This window comes from Carcharhinus amblyrhynchos, chromosome 16 (genome assembly GCF_965287045.1).
Source record: "Carcharhinus amblyrhynchos chromosome 16, sCarAmb.v2.hapA, whole genome shotgun sequence".
Classification (NCBI taxonomy): Eukaryota; Metazoa; Chordata; class Chondrichthyes; order Carcharhiniformes; family Carcharhinidae; genus Carcharhinus; species Carcharhinus amblyrhynchos.
The window spans coordinates 27,450,989-27,475,178 of record NC_137339.1 but is presented as its reverse complement, the minus strand read 5'-3'; the positions used below and the strand labels follow the sequence as shown (position 1 = coordinate 27,475,178).

General features: G+C 43.2%; 1 protein-coding gene across 1 annotated transcript in view; it reads right to left on the bottom strand.

Moving 5' to 3' along the window:
• Nucleotides 1-707: 707 nt before the first annotated feature.
• Nucleotides 708-24,190, bottom strand: part of LOC145353921 (collagen alpha-1(XIV) chain-like) — a 141,597-nt gene continuing 118,114 nt past the window's right edge. Inside the window, exons 37-48 of the mRNA XM_080204918.1 lie at nt 22,995-23,048; nt 22,579-22,674; nt 22,376-22,429; nt 19,580-19,633; nt 14,526-14,579; nt 11,153-11,224; nt 10,620-10,655; nt 9,708-9,774; nt 7,429-7,617; nt 4,671-4,748; nt 2,211-2,366; nt 708-2,032 (exon numbers count right to left, since the gene is read on the bottom strand). Of these exons, the coding sequence (XP_080061044.1) occupies nt 1,986-2,032; nt 2,211-2,366; nt 4,671-4,748; nt 7,429-7,617; nt 9,708-9,774; nt 10,620-10,655; nt 11,153-11,224; nt 14,526-14,579; nt 19,580-19,633; nt 22,376-22,429; nt 22,579-22,674; nt 22,995-23,048 (957 nt within the window). The 3' untranslated portion in view covers nt 708-1,985. The remainder of the gene's footprint in view (nt 2,033-2,210; nt 2,367-4,670; nt 4,749-7,428; nt 7,618-9,707; nt 9,775-10,619; nt 10,656-11,152; nt 11,225-14,525; nt 14,580-19,579; nt 19,634-22,375; nt 22,430-22,578; nt 22,675-22,994; nt 23,049-24,190) is intronic.

Genomic DNA, 24,190 nt, shown 5'->3' with positions numbered 1-24,190 from the left:
TCCAGATTTGGTGCAAAACAGACATGCTAGGCAAAGGTCTGTTTTGGGCATTCCAGCTTCTGAAGAGGTGAGTTCAGAGCTTCCAACAGCTCTCTGACTCAGATTGATGGTGGGGTGGGGAGGGGAGGGAGGTGGGTCAGATCATTCTCTGATTTGGGGTGAGTGGAACGAGGGAGGCCAGATCATTCTCTGGTTGTGGGGGGCGGGGGGGGCAGATCATTCTCAGTTCTTTGATTGGACTGCCATCTTTATCACCCAGGTTGCCCATTTCCTCCAGTTCTGCCCTGAACATTGGCAGATTTTACAAAGCATGATTGTATCAGGGACGTAGCCTTCCTTCCCTGTCTTTAGGTAAGTATAAATTGTGGACTCCACAGTTTACACTGGGCCTGTGCCAAGACCTAAACTGGTCATTCCCTTTGGCCTTGATCCTTGCTCCTTCTGATCCAAAGAGTGTGGACTTGAACATACCTGGTGGCCAACTGGTTTAGCCAGCCATGCTTGGTGCTACTCCCCTGTCACTATTCCACATTTGAATTCCCCACCATAGCTGTGCATCTCAGCATTCTTCAATGGATTAATCATAACACAATCCCCTCTCACTTTTCCATCCAGTGCATCAGCTTATTCCAACTCATTATTAGGTGAGCTTAATATTAATTCCATTCTAAATAACATGCAAAAAATAATAATTGTTATTTCTGGTTTGAAATACTTTTATTCATGTTGTTGGAAACCTAGAATACATTTGCAAGTGTAAAAGTAACTTGAAGCATAGAGAAAACATTCCTTAACTGATTGGATAGAGTACTCCAGGCATTAAAATTAGATGGCAGCATTAAACAGTATGTTACAATTAAAAAATACATTTACAAACATAAACCATATTTGATTCTGGACATTTGTACAATTATTTTGTGAATATATGTATGGGCAACACGGTGCTACAGTTGTTAGCACTGCTGCCTCACAGCACAAGGGACCCATGTACAATTCTGGCCTTGGGGGTGACTGTGTGGAGTTGGCATGTTTTCCCCGTGTCTGCGTGGGTTTTGTCCGGGATGCTCTGGTTTCCTCCCACAGTCCAAACATGTGTACGTTAAGTGGATCAGCCATGGTAAATGAGAATAAGGGACAGAGCGAGGGGGGTGGGCCTAGGTAAGATGCTCTTCGGAAAGTCCGTGCAGACTCAGTTGGCTAAATGGCCTCCTTCTGCACTGTAGGGATTCTATGTAATGGTGCTGAATGGGAACTACTTACATTCTTACACCTCTCAGGCTTATACTTAGTGACATGCCTCAAAAGGAAATTTCACAAACTCTAAATTAAATGCACATCGAAGTAAAATTCGTATTGATTTTGAGAAAAATTAAGATACTAACACTAAAAAAGATACAAAATTTCATTTGGCAAATGACTGTAGTTCTGCAGCAACAATGAACACTCTCAGTCTTCTTCAACACGTAAACAGCTCAAAAGCATTTCTTTGCAGCTAACTTTACATCAGCCACCAAAAATAAGTCTAAGTCTTTTTTCTTTATTTATCAGAATGTACCGATTAACATTCATGTTATCTGACTGATTGGCACACATTCTTTCTGGTAGCAGACAATTATTCTACACTGCAACTTCAGATTTCTTTACATATGAATGATTGTTCATGCACCATGCCATCAATTTGCCCATTCCCTTTCAAACAGAATGGCCAAAGTTTTACCATCCCACCCACCATGGGAATCGGAGCAGGTGAGAGGAGGACAATGGAAAGGCCCGTTGAGGCTGGATTTTACGGTTTCGGGATGAGCGAGGCCGTAAAATCCTGCCCAACATGTTGAAACTTACTGTGCCATCACAATGTAGATACAAAAATCTTCCTATTCTCTTGTGGTTTGTGGCTCTTTCAACTCGATGCTTTTCATTAAATGGTTTGCTTTGATCATTTGTACTTATCCTTACACATAAAAACGAGAATTGCTTCCAATGATTTAAGGCACGTATTGCAAGTCAGCCTCAGGTTCAACGTCTGATTCGCCTAATTGAAACAAAATTGTAAAAAAAAACATTAGTAGCAAAAACAGAAACCAGAAATAAAGATTGTCAAACTTCAAACCTCTTGTGAAAAGGTTTTAGGAGAAAAGATATATATGAGTCAAAGGCTAACTTTGAAGCTGTTAACTTGATAACATTCAGCAAGAGATATTCATACTTACTCCTTGGGCTAAGCGTGCTGCAGGCAGAGACGTCACAATGTCCTGCAGGACCTGGTGGCCCAACGGACCCAGGAAAACCTGGCAGTCCAGGACGGCCTGGCAGGCCAGGCAAGCCCTGCGGTCCCTGTTTTCCACGTTTTCCCTCACCTCGTGGACCTTCACAAACATATAAAAAGTTAGAACATTGCTCAGTGAGTAAACGCGGTGGCTCATGAAGTGACAGCACAGTGCAGACTGGCAGTGCACTTGGCTACAGAATCTCCTCCCACTTCTGGGCCTATGGATTAAATTCCATTGCAGGTTGACAGGATGAAGTGTCGTATGAGGGACACTTGAGGACTCTGAGTCTGTACTCATTGGAGTTTAGAAAGGTGACGGGGAGATTTTATTGAAGCTTACAGGATACTGCGAGGCCTGGATAGAGTGGACGTGGGGAGGATGTTTCCACTAGCAGGAAAAACCACAACCAGAAGGCACCACCTCAGGCTAAAGGAAAAGAGATGAGGTGGAATTCCTTCAACCAGAGATTGGTGAATCTGTGGAACTCTTTGCCACAGAAGGCTGTGGAGGCCAGGCCATTGAGTGTCTTTAAGACAGAGATCGATAGGTTCTTGATTAATAAGGGGGTCAGGGGTTATGGGGAAAAGGCAGGAGAATGGGGTTGAGAAAAACATCAGCCATGATTGAATGGCAAAGCAAATTCAAAGGGCCAAGTGGCATAATTCTGCCCCTATGTATTATGGTCTTATGGATTGCGTTGTGAAGTTGAGTAGAATGTTAGAATTTGGTGCTTGTAAAAAATATTTTAAAAACTGTAAAATGCTAAGAGATGAAGATATTGCTTGATCCCTTTGAAAAGTGGCTTTGTTTTTTCTGTCCTAGTGCTTCTCAAAAAAAGGTGCAGGTATATGGAGAACCAGACTGAAACATCGTATCAAAGAGCCAGACAGCAGGGTTGCCTTGGTAACAGGCTTCAGGCATTTGAATATTTGAATTTTGCCCAGTTTAAATTATGTACTTGGATAACAGCAGCCTATTAGATTTAAATTTGATGTTTTGATGACCTGAGAACCAATCCTATTGTGGGGATGTTAGTATATCAATAGGTGTAGAAGAGACAGCTCTCAGCTCCAGAGAGACAACTACTCTCTGCAACAGTTCATAGCTTTTAGCTCAAAGCTTTATCTGAATAGTAAAGATAGCAAAAGAAGACAGAGATTCCAGAAAAAAGAAAGAAGACGGAATATGAAACCTGGTTCTAATTTTGAGAGTGACTAAAAATTCTATTTTTTTTGTTATTAAGTGGGAATCATATTTAACAGCAGTCCGTTAGAGTAGTGTTTATTTAGTTTGTTAATAATTTTGTTAATCTGTTCACTGTTGGTTGGATAAATAAAGTGTTATTGGTTGATTTTACAGAGAGAGTTACAGGTAGTTATTCTGATTTAACCACTAAAAGTTGCTGAAGAGCAGATCGTACTATTTCTCACACACTTTTAACAGATTATGAGGCGAGGTACTCCTCTTTGAGTGGTTAGGTATTAGCTCTCAGAGAAGGGATCAACCTCCCCTTTATAATAATTGTCTTCGCTACATTAATAGTTTTTCAATCTGATGGGATCTTTCTGAAATCTGGGGAATTTCACTTATTACAAGGGATGCTGGATTGCCTTCGCTGGCTCTGAGAGTCCAACATGAAACTGATTGAGATATTTTGATCGCAATTTCTTGGTGCAGAAGAAACTAATTGACAAAAATAGCATTCTCTTTCAGAGAGTTGACAGGACTGGCTAATAAAGGAAATAATAAACCATTGGAGTTTGGGGCATTGTTATGAAGTTGAACAAGGATAATATTATTTCTTCAGCCGAACTATTCGGCTTGATCCAGGCGCTCCACAAGTAGGCAGGAACTTCATACGAAAATAATCAATGAAATGGATTTCTGGGTTAACTAGAGGTGAAGCTCTTAGAGATTATTCAAGAGATAATGAAATGATAATGTGGGGATTGAGGGGGGCGAGTGGGGATGGAACTTCAGAGTCTTTCCAGTCAAACAGACAAATAAGTTAAATATTCCTCCTTGACTTATTTATCTGATGATACTTCTTGCTAGTGTACTACTATCATTTTTCAATTAGTTCGCTCATTTCTTTTGCAGCATGCAGGAAGCTTGTATGAGTTATTAAATGAAGCCAGATTTAATAATTGGTTGAAGTGATTAAATTGGCAAAGATCTTGTACTGATTGATGTTAAAGGACTCAATTCTTCCTATTTAATTCTGCGGCAAAGATTCAGGTGAAATGGTACTTTGCTTTTTATCAAGCTTTTAATTGTAACTAGAATCCTCCAAATCTGAGAAATGGTGTAAATCCCACAACTTCCGCCTGTGTGGATTGTAGCCAGGTTTTGCAATTTGACCACAATCAGCCATTGACTAACGATGAGCATTATCCTTACCTGGTGTCCCTCTCGGTCCTTCGGAGCCTGGAGCATTGATTCCTGGGCTACCCTTCTCTCCTTTGTTGCCTGGTTTACCTTTTGACAAAGCGAATGTCATACTTAGGCAAATTTAAGACTACATAGACGGGCAGAAACAAATACCTATCCAAATGCAAATGATCCACTCATTGGACATCTGTGTAGAGTAAATAATCACTTACCATGAACACCATGGGGTACATTTCACTAAATAGCACTATGCACAAAAGATTATATGTTAGGATACTAGCATGGGCATTACTGCTCTCTGTTCCTTCATGAAGAGGGGGTTTGATAACAGCAATGCCTGAAGCCAAATAAGTACCATCATGCTAAGCCTGGCACAGAGGGCAGTTATTTAATTCAAATAAGAAATAAGTCAATGATAAGACAGTCCTATTCAGCCCACTGAAGTGTATCTCTCCCTAAACTCTCTTACTAAAGCCCATCTTTGTATTCACCAACTCTCTCATTGAATCCCATCCCTCGAGCATTTTGACCCTGTAAAGCTTATCACTTGAGTACCCTAGCTCTGCCATTGCTTCCACTCGCTAAAAATTGGGTTTCCCATTCTTCACAACCTCCTCTGCTAGGAAATCTGCGGCAGGGCATCACCTTCAGTGAGACCGGAAGATCCCGTCATTGGGAATGGCAGGAAACTACTCCCTACCCCCGGTCACGTATGATCCTTAAGCAAAGCTCATTTGTTTCACCAATCATCTAAAAATCAATGTCAGAGGAGGCACCTTTTCCACAAGGACACAGGGAAGGCATGACTCTGAACTTTTGTCCAGAACATGTGTGAATTTGGTGACACACCCACAGCAGCTGCTTTATGGATGAAGCAGGGAGACAAAACCATTTGCACCTTTGGGCTTCAACAGACCACAGTCGGTGAGCTGCCAGTGCTCAGCAAGTCCAAACTCTGGGCAGGCTGAATGAGAGTGGGCGGGAAATCCATGAACAAATTGAACCAGAAGTTGTTGATATGGAAAAGGTGGGGAGTGTGGGCATCCATCAGGAGGAGTGAGCCTAGTTGATCTGGTCCACCTAAATATTCCCCCAAAGTGTTCCAGCCATTTCCTAGTATCCTCTCTGAGGTTGATTGGCTCGACTTCTCAAAGCTGATAAAAAAATAGCTACAGCGTGTGCAGCCAACACTTTGCCCATCTGTGCTTGGAAATTCAAACAGGTTCCGAGAACAGGGTTAACTCTAACTCTCCCATGCAAGCAGCTTCTCATCTGTTTGTTGTGTCCATTTACAGGATCACCCTGTCATTTCAGCTGCTTTTAAATGTTTCAAACTGATCTCCAAGGTGGCTGAAATCAGTGACAGGACTATTTGTTCATTTTCTCCTCTCCTCTTGACGGGGTGCTCTCAGACGAGTGACGGCCTTCTGGTACCTCGCCTAAGTGGCTACAGTTCCTCTATCAATCCAGGCAGTGAATGCTGATGAGCTCTTCTGCAAGGAAGGCCATGCCTAACGTAATGGTCAGCAGACATTCATACACACATTCTTCCTCAGCAACATAACACCAGAAAATGCTGGAAACAGTCAGCAGGTCAGGCAGCATCTGTGGGAGAGAAACAGAGTTTGGGTGGGTGATTTTGAGCCGACGTCAGTGGCCCAGGGAATCGTCATTGTGGATGGAAAATACGGAGAGAATTCTGAGTGTTTCTTAAATTTCCACACCCCTCGGCACTAACGTCATGAGGTTCACACCCATTTTAATGGATTTCAATAAGCTTTAATGTAATTAGCCCCTGGGGGGAGGGAAGGGTGCAGCAGACATTCATACACACGTTCTTCCTCAAGGGTCACCAGGTATTGCATACAATTAGAAAACTGAATGACTCTGTCCCTTTTTAGCAAGCAAAAAGATTGTCATACCTGCATGCTAGGGTAGGAGTATAGCTTGTAATGTTAAAAGGCAAGTGAGCGTTTTAGCACAGAGGCAAGGTCAGCTCCATAGATTATGGGGCACTGGTTTTAAAGGATGCCTCGATCAGCCCAGAATCTGAACAGTCCCCTCCCCCCAACTCCCACATAACAATTAGGTCTCCGCTCAGAAGCATTGTGAGCCCTCTCCAACCATCACCACACAAAAGACAGGCTCCCCACCCTAGTAGCAACATCAATGCAGGTCAGCCCTCCCCAGTAAACAGGAGGGGAATCCCTGCTGTAGGGCTGACCAGGGGGCCCAGCTCTAGCACTGTCTCCTGGCACAGGTTGGTACTGGCAGTCTGGCATAGTGCCAATTTGGCAGTGCCAATCTCTGCAAGGAGACAGTGCCTGGGCATGTCTCTCTCCACCACCTCTACACCACCCTTCCCTCCCCCCCAGGGGCTGATTATATCAAAGCTTATTGAAATCCATTAAAATGGGCGTGAACCTCATGGCATCACTAGCGAGGGGTGTAGGAACCTAAGAAACATTCAGAATTCTCTCCGTATTTTCCATCCACATTGACGATCCCATGGGCCACTGACGCGGGCTCAAAATCACCCACCTAAACTCTGTTTCTCTCACCAAAGATTCTGCCTGACCTGTGAGTGTTTCCAGCATTTTCTGTTGTTACACTCCATTCTGCCATGTTACTGCTCAAGAAATGGAAACAAAAATCTCGCCACCAGTTAAACTTTGGGAAAGACATAACAATTTCTGCGCACCGGCAATATGTTCCACTGATGAGAATGAGCTGTGGTTTAGGATATGAGCTAGGAGATATCAATTACCTATCTCTCCTGGATAGCCAGCTCTGCCAATATCGCCAGGCATGCCTGGTATTCCAGGGGGCCCTCTGCTTCCGGGTGGTCCTGGTTGCCCTGGACGCCCGGCTTCACCTGGCGGCCCCTGGATGATCCGCACAGGCGCCGGGTTCCTTGTAAACTCGTTCAGGATAGAATCAAACTTGATCATGTGATCTGGAGGTTAACAAATATCAGAATGAGAATTATTGCAGTAGAATAACAGTGACTTTCAAACCTGTCCTTTGAGAGAGTTAAAATGGCTGCTGTTAACCGAAATGTAAATCACTGAAACTAGGAGCATCCTGTCCCAACAGGATGTCCAACTCAGTGGGACACAGACTCAAAAATTTGAGCGATATTAACTTTCTGATGGACTATTTAGGTTTTAAGCAATAATAGTTATTTGGCGAATTGATAAGTTGCAATATAAACACAGGATTCAAATGATGTCCTAGATAACAGGGGATAGAATTGTCTCGGACAGCAGTTGATATGGGTGACACCGTGTTCTCCTCCTGTTAGTTCAGCTCCATTGTAATCAATGCCAACTTGACACCAGTGGTGTAACTTTGGAGTTCCACACTGCAGCTGATGGAGACTTGGTGGAAGCTCCAGCTTCTTGGAATAACTGACCTTAACTGAAAAGTGTGCCTTTTTCAAATCTCTGCAGAAGCAAACTGAAATCAGAATGTAAAATCTGCAAATCTGGGTGGCATGGTGGCACAGTGGTTAGCACTGCTGCCTCACAGTTCCAGGGACCTGAGTTCAATTCCCAACTTGGGTCACTGCTGGTGCACAGTTTGCACATTCTTCCCACATTTGCGTGGGTTTCCTCCACGTGCTCTGGTTTGCTCCCAAAGTCCAAAGATGTGTGGGTTAAGTTAATTGGACATGCTAAATTAACCCTTGGTGTCCCGGGCTATGATACGTTGGAAGGATTAACAGGGTAATAAAGTGGGGGTAAGGCCTGGGTGGGATTGTTGTCGGTGCAGACTCGATGAGCCGAATGGCCTCCTTCTGCACTGATGGGTTTCTATGATTTCTATGAAAATATATCACAAAAGCTGCACTGGATCTCTAGGACATGATTTTAACTGGTTTAATCCCTTTTGTGGAGTGGGACAGCAATTTAAACAAATTAGCCAGTTTTGTTTTGTTCATGGGATGTGGGCATTGCTGGCTATCCCATCCCTAATTGCACTTGCTGTGGGTCACATTTAGAATCACATTTAGGCCAGACCAAGTAAGGATGGCAGATGGACCAAATGGGTTTTTACAACAATTGACAATGGTTTCATGGTTAGACATTTGAATGAAAAAAATTTTCACCATCTACCATGGGGGGATTTGAACCTGGGTCAAAAGCATTATCCTAAGTCTTTAAATTACTAGTCTAGTGATTTTCCCAACAGCTCCAGTTGATGATTCACATGGGTGGTATAGCGACGCAGTGATTAGCACTGCTGTCTCAGCAGCAGGGACCCAGGTTCAATTCCGGCCTGGGATGTCTGTGTGAAGTGTGCATGTTCTCCCCACATCTGCGTGGGTTTCCTCCAGGTGTTCCAATTTCCTCCCATGGTCCAAAGATGTGTAGGTTAGAGGGATTGGTTATGGTAAATTGTCCCTTAGTGTCAGAAGGATTAGCAGGATAAATAGATGGGCTAATGGGGATATCTTGGGTCTGGGTGGAATTGTTGTCAGTGCAGGCTCGATGGGCCAAATGGCCTCCTCTGCACTGTAAATGATTCTGCAATTCATAAAACCTGTCCCTGTCCTAATATTACAATATTCATCAGCATAGAGTAAACAGTAGCAACATTACTGGAATATTACCGATGTACTAGCAGGATCTACTACATACATGCAAATGAAACAAAACCAGCTTCACTTAGCTGTTCTGACCCTAAAATTTGTAAAATAGCTGTTGACTAAGATGCCTCATTATGCTAATAGGCTGACTGTTTCAATGTATGAACCTGCAACAATGATATTTAAAAATGTCCAAGGGCAATGAATGCGTAAACCAGTGTTATTCTTATCATCAATGAAAACAACTTTAATAATATTTCCTCAAAGTAAAGATGAAAAAAGAAATTTGCAAACAAAATCTTCTAGGTCCTCACTGCATGACAATACTTATCAATCAGCAAGCGGACAGACATCGTTATGTGCTCCATATTTTGTGGCTGGTGTATATTTGCTCTTTCGATTAAATCCAATGCGGCTGGGACCTCTTTACATTAACCTGGAACTGTGTTACTTACTCTGAACAAGGTCTTCACAAGCTTGGGTAACCAGCTGATAAACTGAAGCGAGGGACTGAAGTTCTCCCTGAAAATGAAAAACCAACCAATGTCTGGGATGATTCCATGCTCTTTTTGGTTTTAGTGGAGCCTGCTCGTTGACATTATCAATAACAACACAAGGGCCAGAATTTTACAGACTCCATCGGCGAGTTTGAATCTAAGGGTGCTTATAAAATGCAACTCATGGCCTATCAGCTGCCTCCCCATCTCTCCCAACCTGTCTTCCATTGGATGGTCGATATGTTGGGTTTCCTGCCTAGGGCTGATTGAGTTTTTTAAATGGCCAATTGATGGTCAGTTTTTAGGGCCTTATCCCAACCCAACAGCAATTTTATCAATGGTAGTGGGGAAGCCCACACCAAGTAGGTAGCCCAACCACTTTAGGTGGGCAGGCTGGTGTTGGTAGGGGGCCAGATCGGGTAACCTCCTCTAGGGGTTCCCTGTGCCCATCAGAGGTACACCACCAAGGTTATATATGCCTTTAACCCTCCACCTCTCCCCACCAACCTTGCAAACCTGGCTCCCTTTCCCTTGCTGCCAGTCATACCTAGGACATTGCAATCTGGCCTCCATAATATTCACTTCTTTTGGGGGTTAGCTGTAATCCCAGCAGTGGCCAGCAATCGAACCTGGCGCTGTTGAGACTACAGAGCTGCTGGCCATTTGATTAGCCGACAGTTCTCTGATGCGGGACTTTGTCTCACAGACTGGGCGAAATTCTCGCCCTGAGCCAATTTACACCCAACTGAATGTCAAATGGTTGCTGGGCAGCTGGTAGCGGCAAGACGCATTCCTCGTTGACTCGTTGGATGGCAGGGTACAAAACCCCACCATTTGAAAAATATTGCCCAACGAAAAACAAGAACAAACCTTCTCCCCTTTTTCTCCTTTTGCACCAGGCAGACCCTGTGAAATCATTAAAAATATAAATCAGCAATTGAAACCATGGAAAATTCGTACTGACTCTTACTGACAGTGAAAATGAATATAAGAAGTTGATTTATTGGTGTCACAAGTAGGCTTACATTAACACTGCAATGAAGTTACTGTAAAAATCCCCTAGTCACCACATTCTGGCACCTATTCGGATACATTGAGGGAGAATTTAGCATGGCCAATGCACCTAATCAGCACGTCTTACAGACTGTGGGAGGAAACCAGAGCATCCGGATGAAATCCAGACAGACACGTGCAAACTCTACACAGACAGTGAACCAAGACAGGAATCGAATACAGGTCCTTGGCGCTGTGAGGCAGCAGAGCTAACCACTGTGCCACTGTGCCACCCCAAATGTGACTTAATTTCAGAATTGACTGGAAAATGATAAACTAGAATTCATGGGTTTGCGTTTCTATGAATTGTTTTGCACAGAAAGCTAGTGAATCAGTTTTAAGATACTCACCGATGGTCCCACTTTGCCTGGTGGGCCTCGTTCTCCTGGATAGCCTGGTGGCCCTGCAATACCTGGCGGACCCTAAGGAGCCAATGCAGATTTTAATTCAGTAACAGTTCAGAAGTCCAAGTCAAAGGCCTTAAAACTCCACATGGCAAACAAACACACCGATATTAACAGCCATTTTTGGGGTTGTGTGAGCTGACTAATTCTACACAAGACAATGTTTAGTACAAAACAACGGAGAATGGATTGCCAGCTGCATGTTTTCAGAGTTCACATATTAGTATTCCACAGCAATATTTGAGGGCCAAGATTTATAAATAGTTGAGACAGCTTCTGAAAATTTTCCAAATCATCTTTTGAAGCAGTAAGATGTGTCTGCTGTTGGCAATACACATACACAGCCTCCTCACAACTTTTGCTCAGCTGTCACTTACGAACTGGCATCCCTTCCAAAAGCACAGTATCATTTTAAAGTTAACTTCACTCTTAAAGAAGAATGCAGCACTAACGGGAAAATGCTACTCAAAAGAAAAATGGAACATATCAGAATTCCCCCAGTGTTCCTACGCAGAGTTTAACACCAAAAAATTGCAAACTTGTGAAACAGCTGAATGTCCATAACCATGCAAAACAAAATTTCAATTCTCCAGACCATGTTGATGTGATATGTTGGCCCATAAGACACAGAAGCAGAATTAAGCCACACAGCCCATCAAGTCTGCTCCACCATTCAATCAAGGCTGATATTTTTCTCATCCCCATTCTCCTGCCTTTTCCCAATAACTCCTGATCCCGTTATTTATTAATCAAGAACCTCTGTCTTAAAGATATTCAATGGCCTGGCCTCCACAGCCTTCTGTGGCAGAGAGTTCCACAGATTCACCACTCTCTGGCTGAAGAAATTTCTCCTCATCTCTGTTTTAAAGGATCATCCTTTTAGCCTGAGGTTGTGCCCTCTGGTTCTAGTTTTACCCACTAGTGGAAAGACCCTCTCTACGTCCACTCTATCCAGGCCTTGCAGCATCCTGTAAGATTCCCCCCTCATCCTTCTAAACTCCAACAAATTCAGACCTAGAGTCCTCAATCGTTACTCATACCTCTCGTTCCAGAGATCATTCTTGTGAACATCCTCTGGACCCTTTCCAAGGCCAGATGAAAGGTACTTTCAAACTTTATACTGCTTGATCACCTGAATGATAAGTAGTGTGTAGCCCATCACTGAATGTGCTGTTGGGCAAAGCCAGGGAGAGAAATCATGGGCCCTGGTGCTTCTTCTGATCCCAGTCCTTTATTCCCCGCCATCCCAGCTCAACCCACCCCCCACAATGACAGTGTGCAGTGGACAGAAGACAACATGCAGGTAGATGTCAGGTCCTGGTACTGGAGGCTCAGGTACGTTTGAGTAGGTCCCAGGATGGAGAGGATTGAGAAGGTCTGGGGAGAAGGAGGAGACGCAAAATTCTCAGGGGAAAGGCCAGTGGTGGAGGGGGGAATGGGGTGGGGTGGGGTGGGAGGTTGAGCTGGGATGGTGGCAGAGGCTACCAGACAAAGGGTGAGGGGAAGGGGGAAGGTGTCTGACTTCAGAAGGGGGCTTCTGATGGAGGTGCCTCCCCACTCTCCTCTTCACATCTGAGATGTAATCCTTTTGATTTTCAGATTCCTCCTAGGCAATCCACCTGCCAGCCTAAAAATTGAGACTGCGTAGGCAACAACCCTTAAGTGACCAATAAGTGGCCACTTAAGGGCCTAAACTGGGGCATGGGTGATTTTCTTGCCCAAGACTGTTCAATGTTCCAGAAAAAAATTACCAATGCATATCATAAGCCAATTTTTCCTTTACATAAACTAATATATATTGTGGCATTGCTAATGGCAAAATATGAGATATATTTGAGAGAATAATTCATATTTAAATGTATTTATCTACTTCCTGTAATTTTATTACTCAAGCGATATGTGAAATATTTATGAAGAAATTTCGATGTCATTGTTGGAGACTAATCAACTTAGCCTCAGGACATTGCTACAGGTGTTCTATAGAGTAGTGACCTAGGCCCAACCATCTTCAACTGCTTCATTGGTGATCTTCAACATAAGATCAGAAGTGGGCAGGTTCCCTGGTGATTGTCAGCACCTTTCGTACCTCCTCAAATAATGACACGTCTATGCTGACATACAGCAGAAAACTGGATAACATTTAGGCTTGGGCTGATAAGTGGCAACATTTACACCCCACACATACCAGGCAGTGACCATCTCCAACAGATCTCCATAGGGCATTCAAAAACATTATCATCACGGAATACCACAACTTCAACATCCAGGGGAACAACACTGAAAAGATACTTAACAAGACCAGCCAAATAAATATCATAGCTATAACAGCAGGTCAGAGACTGGGTATACTGTGCTGAATAGTTTACCTCCTGACTTCCCAAGTCAGAAGTGTGATGAAATGCTTTCCATTTGCCTGGATGAATGCTACTCCAGCACTCTCATCAATCTCAATACCATTCAGGGCAATTCAGTCTGCTTGACTAGCAACCCATTCACCAACTCAAACACTCACTCCTTTGACCTGCAGTGCACAGTGGCAATGTGTATCATCTGCAAGACACATTACAACAACTCACTTCCGACAGCACTTTCCAAGCCCATGATCTTTGTCACCGGGAAGAGTAGGAAGTCTCACAACACCAGATTAATGCCATGGGTAAACCATGGGTACAGCCATGGGTAAACCTATGACCTCTGTCACCTGGAAGAACAAGGGCAGCAAGTGGAATGGAACACTGTTACCTGCAACTTCCCCTCCATGTCATTCACCGCCCTGATTTGGAATAATACCAGTATTCCTTCTTTATCACTGGGTCAAAATCTGGGAACTCCCACCCTTGCAGCACTGTGGGCAGACAAAACACCAGATGGGCTGCAGCGGCTGAAGATGGTGGCTCACTGTCACTTTCTCAAAGACTACAGAAATAGGCAAGCAATGTTGGCCATCCCAGCGACAACCACATTTCCTGAATGAATAAAACAAAACTAATGAGCGATGTTCTCTCTATTTATTTCCCTACTGTGCACAATTGCACACACATGCTGGAAGGAGTAAAGCTGTGTTCAGCCTACCTGACAACTTCTGGGTTGCTACATAGCCATGTGATGATGCAGCTTAGACAGAACATCAATAATGAATTCAATTCTAATGTGACAGTGGAAGGGCACTTGATCATTGTCGATGATCAATGATTCACAGTGTTCAGTGTGAAACAGTGTGTTTTGTTGGTAACTGATCAAAAGAATTCTGAACAGCTTTTCCTCAGAAAGTTAGTGAAATACATTGTTAAAATCAATTCCTTTATAACAAAAAACTTACTCTTGGTCCAGGAAGTCCAGGGGGTCCTATTGCACCTTCCAGTCCTCTTGTACCCTGAAACATTGGCATCAATTAATAACTTATATCATAGAAAATATTTATTACAGATATCCAATGAAAGATTGCAACTTTGTTTCACCCTGTGCCTTATTGTAAAGTGAGCAGGAAGGTCTCAGGATGTAAAGCAATCCTAAACAGTATCCAGTACTTAATAGAAAAATTCATGGACCTGAATATATGCTGACCACGGTTATATCCCCTGCTTTAATCACTGAGTGGCTACAGCATCAACAGGAGACCATTCAGCCCACAGTGCTGGCTCTTATACCCAGAGATGGTGTTATCTGGTTGAGGCATATGGATCAGTTGTTTTCTGGGAGAACAGATCCACCGGAATCGAAACCTGCGGAGAATCCAGGTTCAACCATAAAAAGTCCTGATTTGAACCTTCCTACAACTCCGACACCAACAGACACTGTTGAGGAGAGCAACACCTCATCCACTGATCAGGCACTGTGACAACCTCCAGTTCCTACTGCCACTTAAACCCACCACTGCTGACCTTTGTGCAAAGGTGAAAATGCCAGAAATTATCACTAGTGTAAAAAAGATGCCAGAGGCTCACCATCAACTGTTTCGAGAGCAAGGACCTCCAGACTGATTTATTAATAGTGACTAACTTATTGATTACTGTTCATGTTGAATTTGTTAGGGACATTCAATTTAACGGGGGAGGAAATATTATGCATTTTCATTAATTCTTATTGGCTTACTGAGCTCTGCTATATTAATGTATTCACCAGAACAAATATTGTAGGTCCCTAGCTGGGGAAACACGCAGAGAAGAAGCAGCTATGTAACGGAACACACACCTGTAAATAAAGCTCCACACCTGGAAATAAAGGTTCATTGTTTTGAACCCTCTGTGGTTCCTGGTGTCAAATCTCCAATATACAACACATACTGGTCAGGAAAATTCTCCTGAACACGCTTCAGAAACTTTTCCTGCTCTCGGTGCTTTACAGTACCACTATCCCACTTAATAATAGGAATTAACTATTATCACTACTTTATAGTTTTGCACCTCTCTGCAATTTCCCTGGAAATTTGCCCCTTTGGGGGCAATTCTCCAAGCCCGCTGTGCTATTACAGCAGGGCAGTGGACAAGAAGACATCACCAGTGGCCACTTTGTGGGCTTCCCGCCATGCTTCATGGCCTCCACAAGTTTCCCTGCCTAAGAGTTCCAGCGTACTCAGCTCTGTGCCGATGCTGATTACAAATGGAAATTGCGATTTCTATTTCAGTAGTGTGCCGAGGACTGAAGTCTGCAGGCTCACTAGTACCTCCCCGACTCCACTGCATCCTCTTCTCACCCTCCTCGCCTCCCCCCCCCCCCCCCCCCCCCCCCCCCCCCACCCCCCACCCCCCCCACCCCCCACCCCCCCCCCCCCCCAGGAATGGTTCCCTCCAGCGGGGTTTCCTTCTGCTCCCTACTAATGGAGAACAGGTGGCCCGACCCCGCTGGGTGGAAGAGAGGCCATTGAGGCCCACACAGGTGGACAGGGCAAAGGGGGTGGGGGATGCCCCTTGGGTAGTGCCAGTCCAAGGGCATCAGGCAGTGCTAAGATGCTGGTCTGTTGGGAGGCAGGCATATTGTGTGTGTGTTGAGGGGGGGGTGGGGTGGGGGGAGGGGGTGGTTGGGGGGGAGGGGGGAGTGTCAGAACCAGGTGGGTTGAGGGTGGGTGGGGGGGGGCAGGTGGAGGGAGTGTCAGGACATTGGGACTAACTGGGATGGCAGGGGGAACATCAGGGCTTGCCCCGGGAAGTCAGTGATTGCAGGAGTGGGAGTGGGATGGGGGGTGTTCAGACAGCCAGTGATGTGGGCTTGTGGGGCTGGCCAGCAATCGGGAGGCTGGCAATGTGGGGCCACGGCACTTGCGCCACTCTGTCAGCGTGGAGATTGGCACATGTGCAGTGGCCCATTCAGTGCTATGTTGCCAGCTTATTGGGTGAGAATAGTCCCTACCCCCTTATTTTTAAAGTGAATCCCACCAGTGCTCAGAGTGCCAGAGATTCATTCTGGAAATCACACTAAAAAAAGGCAAGATTTATTCCCATTTTCCCGCACTTTGAGGACTTAGAATTTTTTTGGGAGAATTCCAGCTTTAACTCTTCCCCACTAGTTAGTGGTCTATAGAATTCACCCAACAGAGTAATGTCACCTCGACTGTTTCTCTATTCCAGCTAAATAGATTCTGTCCTTGATCCCCTAATATTGTCCTTATTTAATACTCCTCCTATTTCTTCTCCTTTTATCTCTTCCCTTGTATTCCAGAATATTTATTACTCAGTCCTGCCCTGTTTTGAGCCAGGTTTCTGTTATCTCCATTGCATTATATTCCCATGTGGTTCTCTGTACTTCCAGTTCAGCAACCTTATTTACATTTACGTACATGTACACTAAGCATAATTTGGACCATATTGCATTCCTTCTTAGTCTAATTTCACTGACACGTTACTATTTTATTACACAAGTGCTATCTGTTTCTCCTCCCCACCTTGTGTCTCCATTCTGGTGCACCATTCTGGCTCCAGCCTCCAACCAACCCTCCCCAACAGCATTAGTTAAATACCCCATGAAGCTATTGATGCTAGTTCAGTTCTGGCGGACCACATCCTAATTTTTAAATGAAATTGTGCAGGAGTGCTTAATGTACATACGACTTGCTTCAATTTTACAGAGCTTTCATTAGACTACATTTCGAGGGCTAGGTATGTTTTTGACTCCGCACCTAGGGAAGGATATACTTGCCTTAGAGATGAAACAACCAAGGTTCACTAAATGGATTCTTGGTAGTCCTCTGTGAAGAAGTTGAACACAATGGACATACACTCCCTGTAGTTTAGTAAAATTAAACATCCAAGATGCACAGAGGGCTTGAAGGAATTGCTGAGAGGCTGTTTCACTTGAGTGGAGAGCCCAGAACTAGGCAATTTGGATTCAGGAAAAGGGATGAGTCATTTTAGGGTTGAGATGAGGAGAAATATCTCTGCATCAAATGGCTTTGGATCTTCAGTTATTGGGTATTTGCAAGGCTAAGCTGGATAGGTTTTTGAACAGTAAAAGAATCAAGGCACCTGGAGGTCAGGTGGAAGGTAAATTCAGGTCAAAGATCAGCCATGATCTTATTAAATGGTAGAACTGGCTCAAGGGGCTGTACAGCTAGTCCTGCTCTTTTTTCATAGGACAGTCAGCACCTTCAGGAGAGGTAATGACCTCATTAGGGACCAGATCAGGAAGTCCAAGTTATATTATGACTTTAGCCTACACCCCGACTTTTTTATTTTGACATTAATGTAAGCATAAGGTGGTTGGTTCCAGGTGTGATTCTATTGACCCACTAGGAAACATTTACTAAACCAAGCTTTATTTAACAATACCATTTAACAACAACCAAAAAAATTAGCATAATTTTTAACAGTTGAAATACTTAAACATGGCAAGGTATAATTCTTAACTGCTGGCTATCTCTATTAGTTCCAATGTAAGCAATATCCCCATTGGCATAAAGTCCTCTGCAGAATCAGTTAGCAAAACTCAGGGGCTTAGGATTGCTAGTTAACACCTCTGGACAGAGATATAGAGAGACACCTGTCTTCTAACTCTCAGACAACAATCTCTAGAGATAGACCTGTCTTCAAACAGCAGAGCTCCAGAGAGGGAGAAAACACCTCTTGCCTTTTGCAGACCTCTGGAGAAATAGCAGGTCCGAAACTTCAATTTCCAGAGAAAGAGCTACTGCTCTGTACAAGTTCAAACAGCAACTGCCTGCTTGTTTCTCTGTAAGCTTAGCCGTGCCCATTCATATGATTTTCTTCTTGCCAATCAACCTACTCTGAAACCCTAGGGGAAAACCCTAAACACAATAAAACTGCATTCATTCAGATTAAAGCAAACACCCAATAGGAGCAGTTATTCTTCTGCATGCTCATTATCTGGGCTGCCAGTTGTAGACAATTTGACTCCATTTAAACAGAGTTCAAGTTTAAAACATTCCCTTCACAAGAAACATGACACAAATGCACTTCTTAAAGGCACAGTATCATCATAATCCGTACCTCAATGGGCATCAGCATGTTCAGGAGAGATGGGACCAATACCTGAGAGCCAAGATCCTCAGTAAAGGTCATACCCAGGCTAAAACCCAGGCACAGACAGCCCTTTCAGGAGAAATGTGATGCTGCAACGACTCCTATGAGCATCAGCATCTTCAGGGAAGGAGCGGAAAATGGAGCAAAAGGAGAGCGAGAAGAGTGAATATTAATTATTCACGAGGTAAAAGGGGATTTCATAGAGTAGATAGACAGAAAATGTTTCCACTTATCAGAATCCCAGAATATAGGGGCTTTAGATATAAGAAAATCAACTATAAATCCATTAAGGAATTCAAGAGAAACTTTACCCAAAAGAATGGTAAGAATGTGGATCACAAGGAGTAGTTGAGACAATCACCATAGGTGCAATCAAGGGATAGCTCAGTAAATTGGGAGAAAGGAATGAAGGAGTTTGCTGATAGGGTCAGAGGGGTGGGAGGCAGCTCTTATGGAACTTGAATTCCAAACTGATCCCATTGTATGGCCCAATTTGGTGCTGGAAATTCCACATTATTCTAAACTGAGGCTTTTTCTGCTCTCTCAAATAAATACAAAAGATCCAAAGGCACTATTTTGAAACAGTAAGAAGTCTCACAACATCAGGTTACAGTCCAACAGGTTTATTTGGAATCACAAGCTTTCGGAGTGCTGCTTCTTCCTCAAGTGAGTTTTGTAAATCAGCGGTGGATTTTCCCCCACGGTTTGATCCATGGTTATTCTTCAACCAACAGTACAAAAACACTTAATCTGGTCATTAACATACAAACTAGTTGCTTTGTTTCCCTCATTACAAAAGTAACGGCTTTAAAAGTACATCCTAAGGCTCCAGATAAATTCATGCATTTCTTCTATTTCCATCCCATTGTTGTTTGCGTACTGTTTTACAATTTAGATTTACCTTTGGTCCCTGAAGACCTTCTCTCCCTGGAGGGCCCTGAGGACCTGGAAGACCCTAAGGAGAAATAAAAGCAATATAGGTTTGCTCATTTAAAGTCATGTATTGTTCAATGAGCGAACTAATTGTTGTGATTTTATCTTTCCTTTCCCACAAGTTCTCTCCTTCCCAAACTCTTATTGGGACACAATTCCAGGAATTCTAACCTCATGCTGGGTCCACACAAGTGGTCAGTCTCCATCTGTGATCCCAGCCAATGGGCTGTTGGCAGTTACCCAACTTATCATAACCGAAACCATTCCTGTTTCCAGTGCAGTATGTAGAAACACTTTAGCATCAGATGTAACCAGTGACACTGCATCACAAATCATCCCAGCGCACAGCTTTCTGTTTATGAGTGGCTGACTCGTCTTGTTCTCCTTCTGAGCACCCACCATCACAGTGCATAGCCAATCCAATTCACTCCATGTGATCTCAAGAAATGATAGAATGCACTAGATGTTGCAAAAGTCAAGGATCCTGGCTCTAGCTCTGAAGACTTGTGCTCCAGAACTAGCTGAGTTTCTAGCCAAACTGCAAAAAGGTGGCACGGTGGTTAGCACTGCTGCCTCAATGCCAGGGACCCAGGTTTGATTCTGGCTGTGTGGCGTCTGCACATTCTCCCCATGTTTGCATGGGTTTCCTCCGGCTGCCCCAGTTTTATCCCACAGTCCAAAAGACTGGTTAGGGGCACTGGTCATGCTAAATTCTCCCTCAGTGTACCCGAACAGGCACCGGAGTGTGGTGACTACGGGACATTGCAGTGTTAATGTAAGCCTACTTGTGACAGTAATAAATAAACTTAAACTTAAAGCTAGCATCTATCTAACAAAGTGCAAAATTGCTCAGGTATGTTCTGTCCACCAAAAGCAGAACAAATCCAATCTGGCCAATTATTGCCCCATCAATCTATTCTCAGTCATCAGCAAAGTGATGGGCAGTGTCACTGACATGCTACCAAATGATACTCATTTACCAACAGATCACTAACCAATGTCCAGTTACCTCAGCTCCACACCTCATTATAACCTTGGTCCAAGTTTGGACACAGTGCTGAACTATAGATTGCACAGTGTTCAGTTCCATTTGGAATTCTTCACTTAATGAAGCTGTTTGTGTCCACATGTTGAAAAGACTTGGACAACAATCAGGCTTGGGCTGTTAAGTGGCAGATAGCATTCACGCTTTGCAAGGGCCAGGGAATCACTATTAACATTCAGAGAGAGTCCAACTACATCCCCTTCAATGGCATTATCATCAATGAATCTTCCATCATCAAAATCCTGCAAGTCATCATTGACCAGAAGCATATCTGGATTACTTTGGCTTCAAAAGCAGGTCAGAAACTGGATATTCTCCGGTGGTTGTCTCATTTCCTGACTCCTCCAAACATTTTCATATCTCCAAGGCACAAGCCAAGAATATAATGGAATAATCGCTACTTACCTGGATGAGTTCAGCTCCAACAACACTCAAGAAACTCAACATCATGCAAGACAAAGCAATCTACTTGATTGGCACCCCATCCAACATCTTAAATATTTATTCTATCTATTGCCACCATACAGTGGCAGCAGCATGTACCATTTATAAGACACACTGCAGCAACAAGCCAACTTCTCATAAATCCAATTAGAAGGACAAGGGAAGAAGGTGACCCAGCGACAGTAAAGGAAGGCAATGTATTTCCAAGTCAGGATGGTATGGCTTGGAGGGGAACTTCCAGGTGGTGGTGTTCCCATGTAACTGCTGCCCTTGTCCTTCTAGAAGGTAGTGGTCATGGGTTTGGAAGATTGGAGACAGGGAGCCAGGTTGTGAGTTGTTCACCACAGGATTCCTAGCCTTTGACCTGCTTTTGTAACCATAGTGTTTATATGGCAAGTCAAGTTTAGTTTCTCGTCAATGGTAAGTCCCAGGATATTGATAGTGGAGAATTCTGTGATGGAATGCCATTGAGCTCTTGTTGGAGATGACACTGGTGTGGCACAAATGTTACTTACTACTTGTTAGCCCAAGCCTGGATATCGTCCAGGTCTCACTGCATATGAACATGGACTGCTTCAGCATCTGAGGAGTCATCCATTGTGCTAATCACCAATGGTGCAATCATTAGCGAACATCTCCACTTCTGGCCTTATAATGGAAGGAAAGTTATTGATGAAGCAACTGAAGATGAATCAACTCTACTTGAATCACCTTGCAAAAAGGCTAACATTCCAAAGAAAGAATTTGCAAAACAGAATCATGAGTTTGAAATCAATGCATGTGGAGGCTGGGAAACTCAGTGAGAGCAGGATGATGGGTAAACAAGACTTCGTGTAAGAGTTGCGTGGCTATCATTCTGCAGACAGAGACAAAGGGGGAAGAAAAATTACAGTTCAACTCAAAAGAAAACTCTTTTTAAAATTCATCTGACAAGAATCTATTCTGAAATTTGTAAATTGAACGACACCAGGACAGAATAGTCTCTCCTCTGCTGCATTCCCTAAGTGGGATGGACAAGTGCTCTGGATAAGGGAGTTTTCAGACACTTTATCATCCAACTCTTTCAACCTCTAACTTCAAAACATTGCTGTCTTCAGAAGATTCTAAATTGCCTTTAAGCACTTAATGGTTTTAATTATTCTAAAATTTTCTTTCGTGGAAAATCCATTTCTTCAGAATCTTAAGATTGATATTGTTCTGAGTCTTAAGAGTATTCCACTGACTGTGAATAATTCACTGAAAAAGCAGCAAGTGTATTACTGTTTGAAACTTTACCTGGTTGTTTCTTTGTCCAGGGTCACCTTTCTGCCCCTTTTCACCTGGAGGGCCCTTTTTAAAGGAAGGAAAGATAAGGATATTGGTGAAATATTTCAAATTTTACTCCACATTAATCATATTTTCTCCTCTAAGCACTGCCAACAAATGAAGAATTATGTGTTTTAATATTTATGTTGTAATCATGAATAATATATACTTACTACAGGTCCCCGTACACTCGGTCCTCTTGCCCCTGGAGGTCCAGGTGGACCTTCTAATCCTCGAGGTCCTGTTTTACCAATTGGACCTTCCTCACCCTGTAAAACAAACATTGCACTCAAACTGCAGGAATTTCTACAAATAGATTCATTGCTTGTTCATCCCTTATTTTGTTTCAACATCTAATTTTTTCCCCCCTTTGGGGAACATTATCAAACTGAATATCCACACCTTTGAACCACAACACGTTCACTCCTTCAGTAGTTAACACTACCTGAAGCGGGACTTGAACCTGGAACTTCTGGCTCAGAGATAGCAGAACTACCTACCGAGCCACTAAACCACCTGGTTGATGAGGGATGAAGCTCAGGTTTTGCATCAAGTAGAATGTCACTGTATGATATAATTATACACTCACCTGAGGTCCACGTTCCCCACGCTCACCCTCTGCACCTCTTATACCAGGAGGTCCCTGAAGAATTGGTTAGAAAGTGCAGGATTAAGAGACCTAATTCATAGTTTTTTTCTTAATGCATTTGACTTTTTTAAAGTCAAGAATGAATAAATGCTTTTCAACTTGTCACAGGCATTTGAACAAAACTTGGATCATTTTAATGGAGAGTGGGTCTGAGAAAAGGGCAATACTTCACATGGCCTCAAGTTAATCATGTTCTCAGAAGTACAGCCATATAATGACAGCACTTGCTTCAATGAGTACACCTCAAAAGTACTTCCTCCATTGACTGCTGCGTGCCAGGTGACATCAAAGTCACAAATGCAAAGTCTTTCTTTCTTAAGAAGAATTTTAGATAAACACAATAAGTGCTTTCACATAACTAGCCTACATGGCCAAAGAGTAAATAATTGAAGATCAGGCATCAGACAGAATAACACATTAGTCAATTTACTCCGCCTTTCATATCACAAGATATGAAGACAAATTTCAATTGCATGCAAAAATTATCCTGAGAATCACAATGCATTGATCCATGCCATTTCCATGTAAAACTTGCATTGCCTGTTTACTAATACTCTCTTCCACCTTCTTCCATCTGGAAATAGGTGCAAAAGTCTGAGGACACATACGAATCGATTCAAGAACAGCTTCTTCCCGACTGCCATCAAACTTTTGATTGGACCTAACTCACACTGAGTTGTTCTGCACTCTCTCCTTTCTTTCTCTATGAATGGTATGCTTTGTCTGTATAGCACACAAGAAACAATACTTTTCACTGTATACTAATACATGTGACAATAATAAATCAAACCAAAAGTTCCTGGATAATTCATCCAACTCAGGTCTGCAGTTTGCAGTTAAGGCTGTTTCAGCTGTTCATTTTTCAACAGTGATAATTACTTTATTTTTTTTATTCTTTATTCCAATTCAATCCAATCAAATCAAATCCAATTCAGAGTCCCAACAAGTTGAGACATTCCCAATCCAAGCTGACAAGACAGGGCTCTCACCTCCTGTATTGGGCTTGACCTACATGATCCAAGCTGATTGGATTAGGTATGGCTACTCCAAGGCGTGATCTTATTTGCATCTTAGCCAAAAGGCCGAGATGCCACTTTAAAATTTGCTTCAAATGAAGCTAAAATGTAACTTAATGA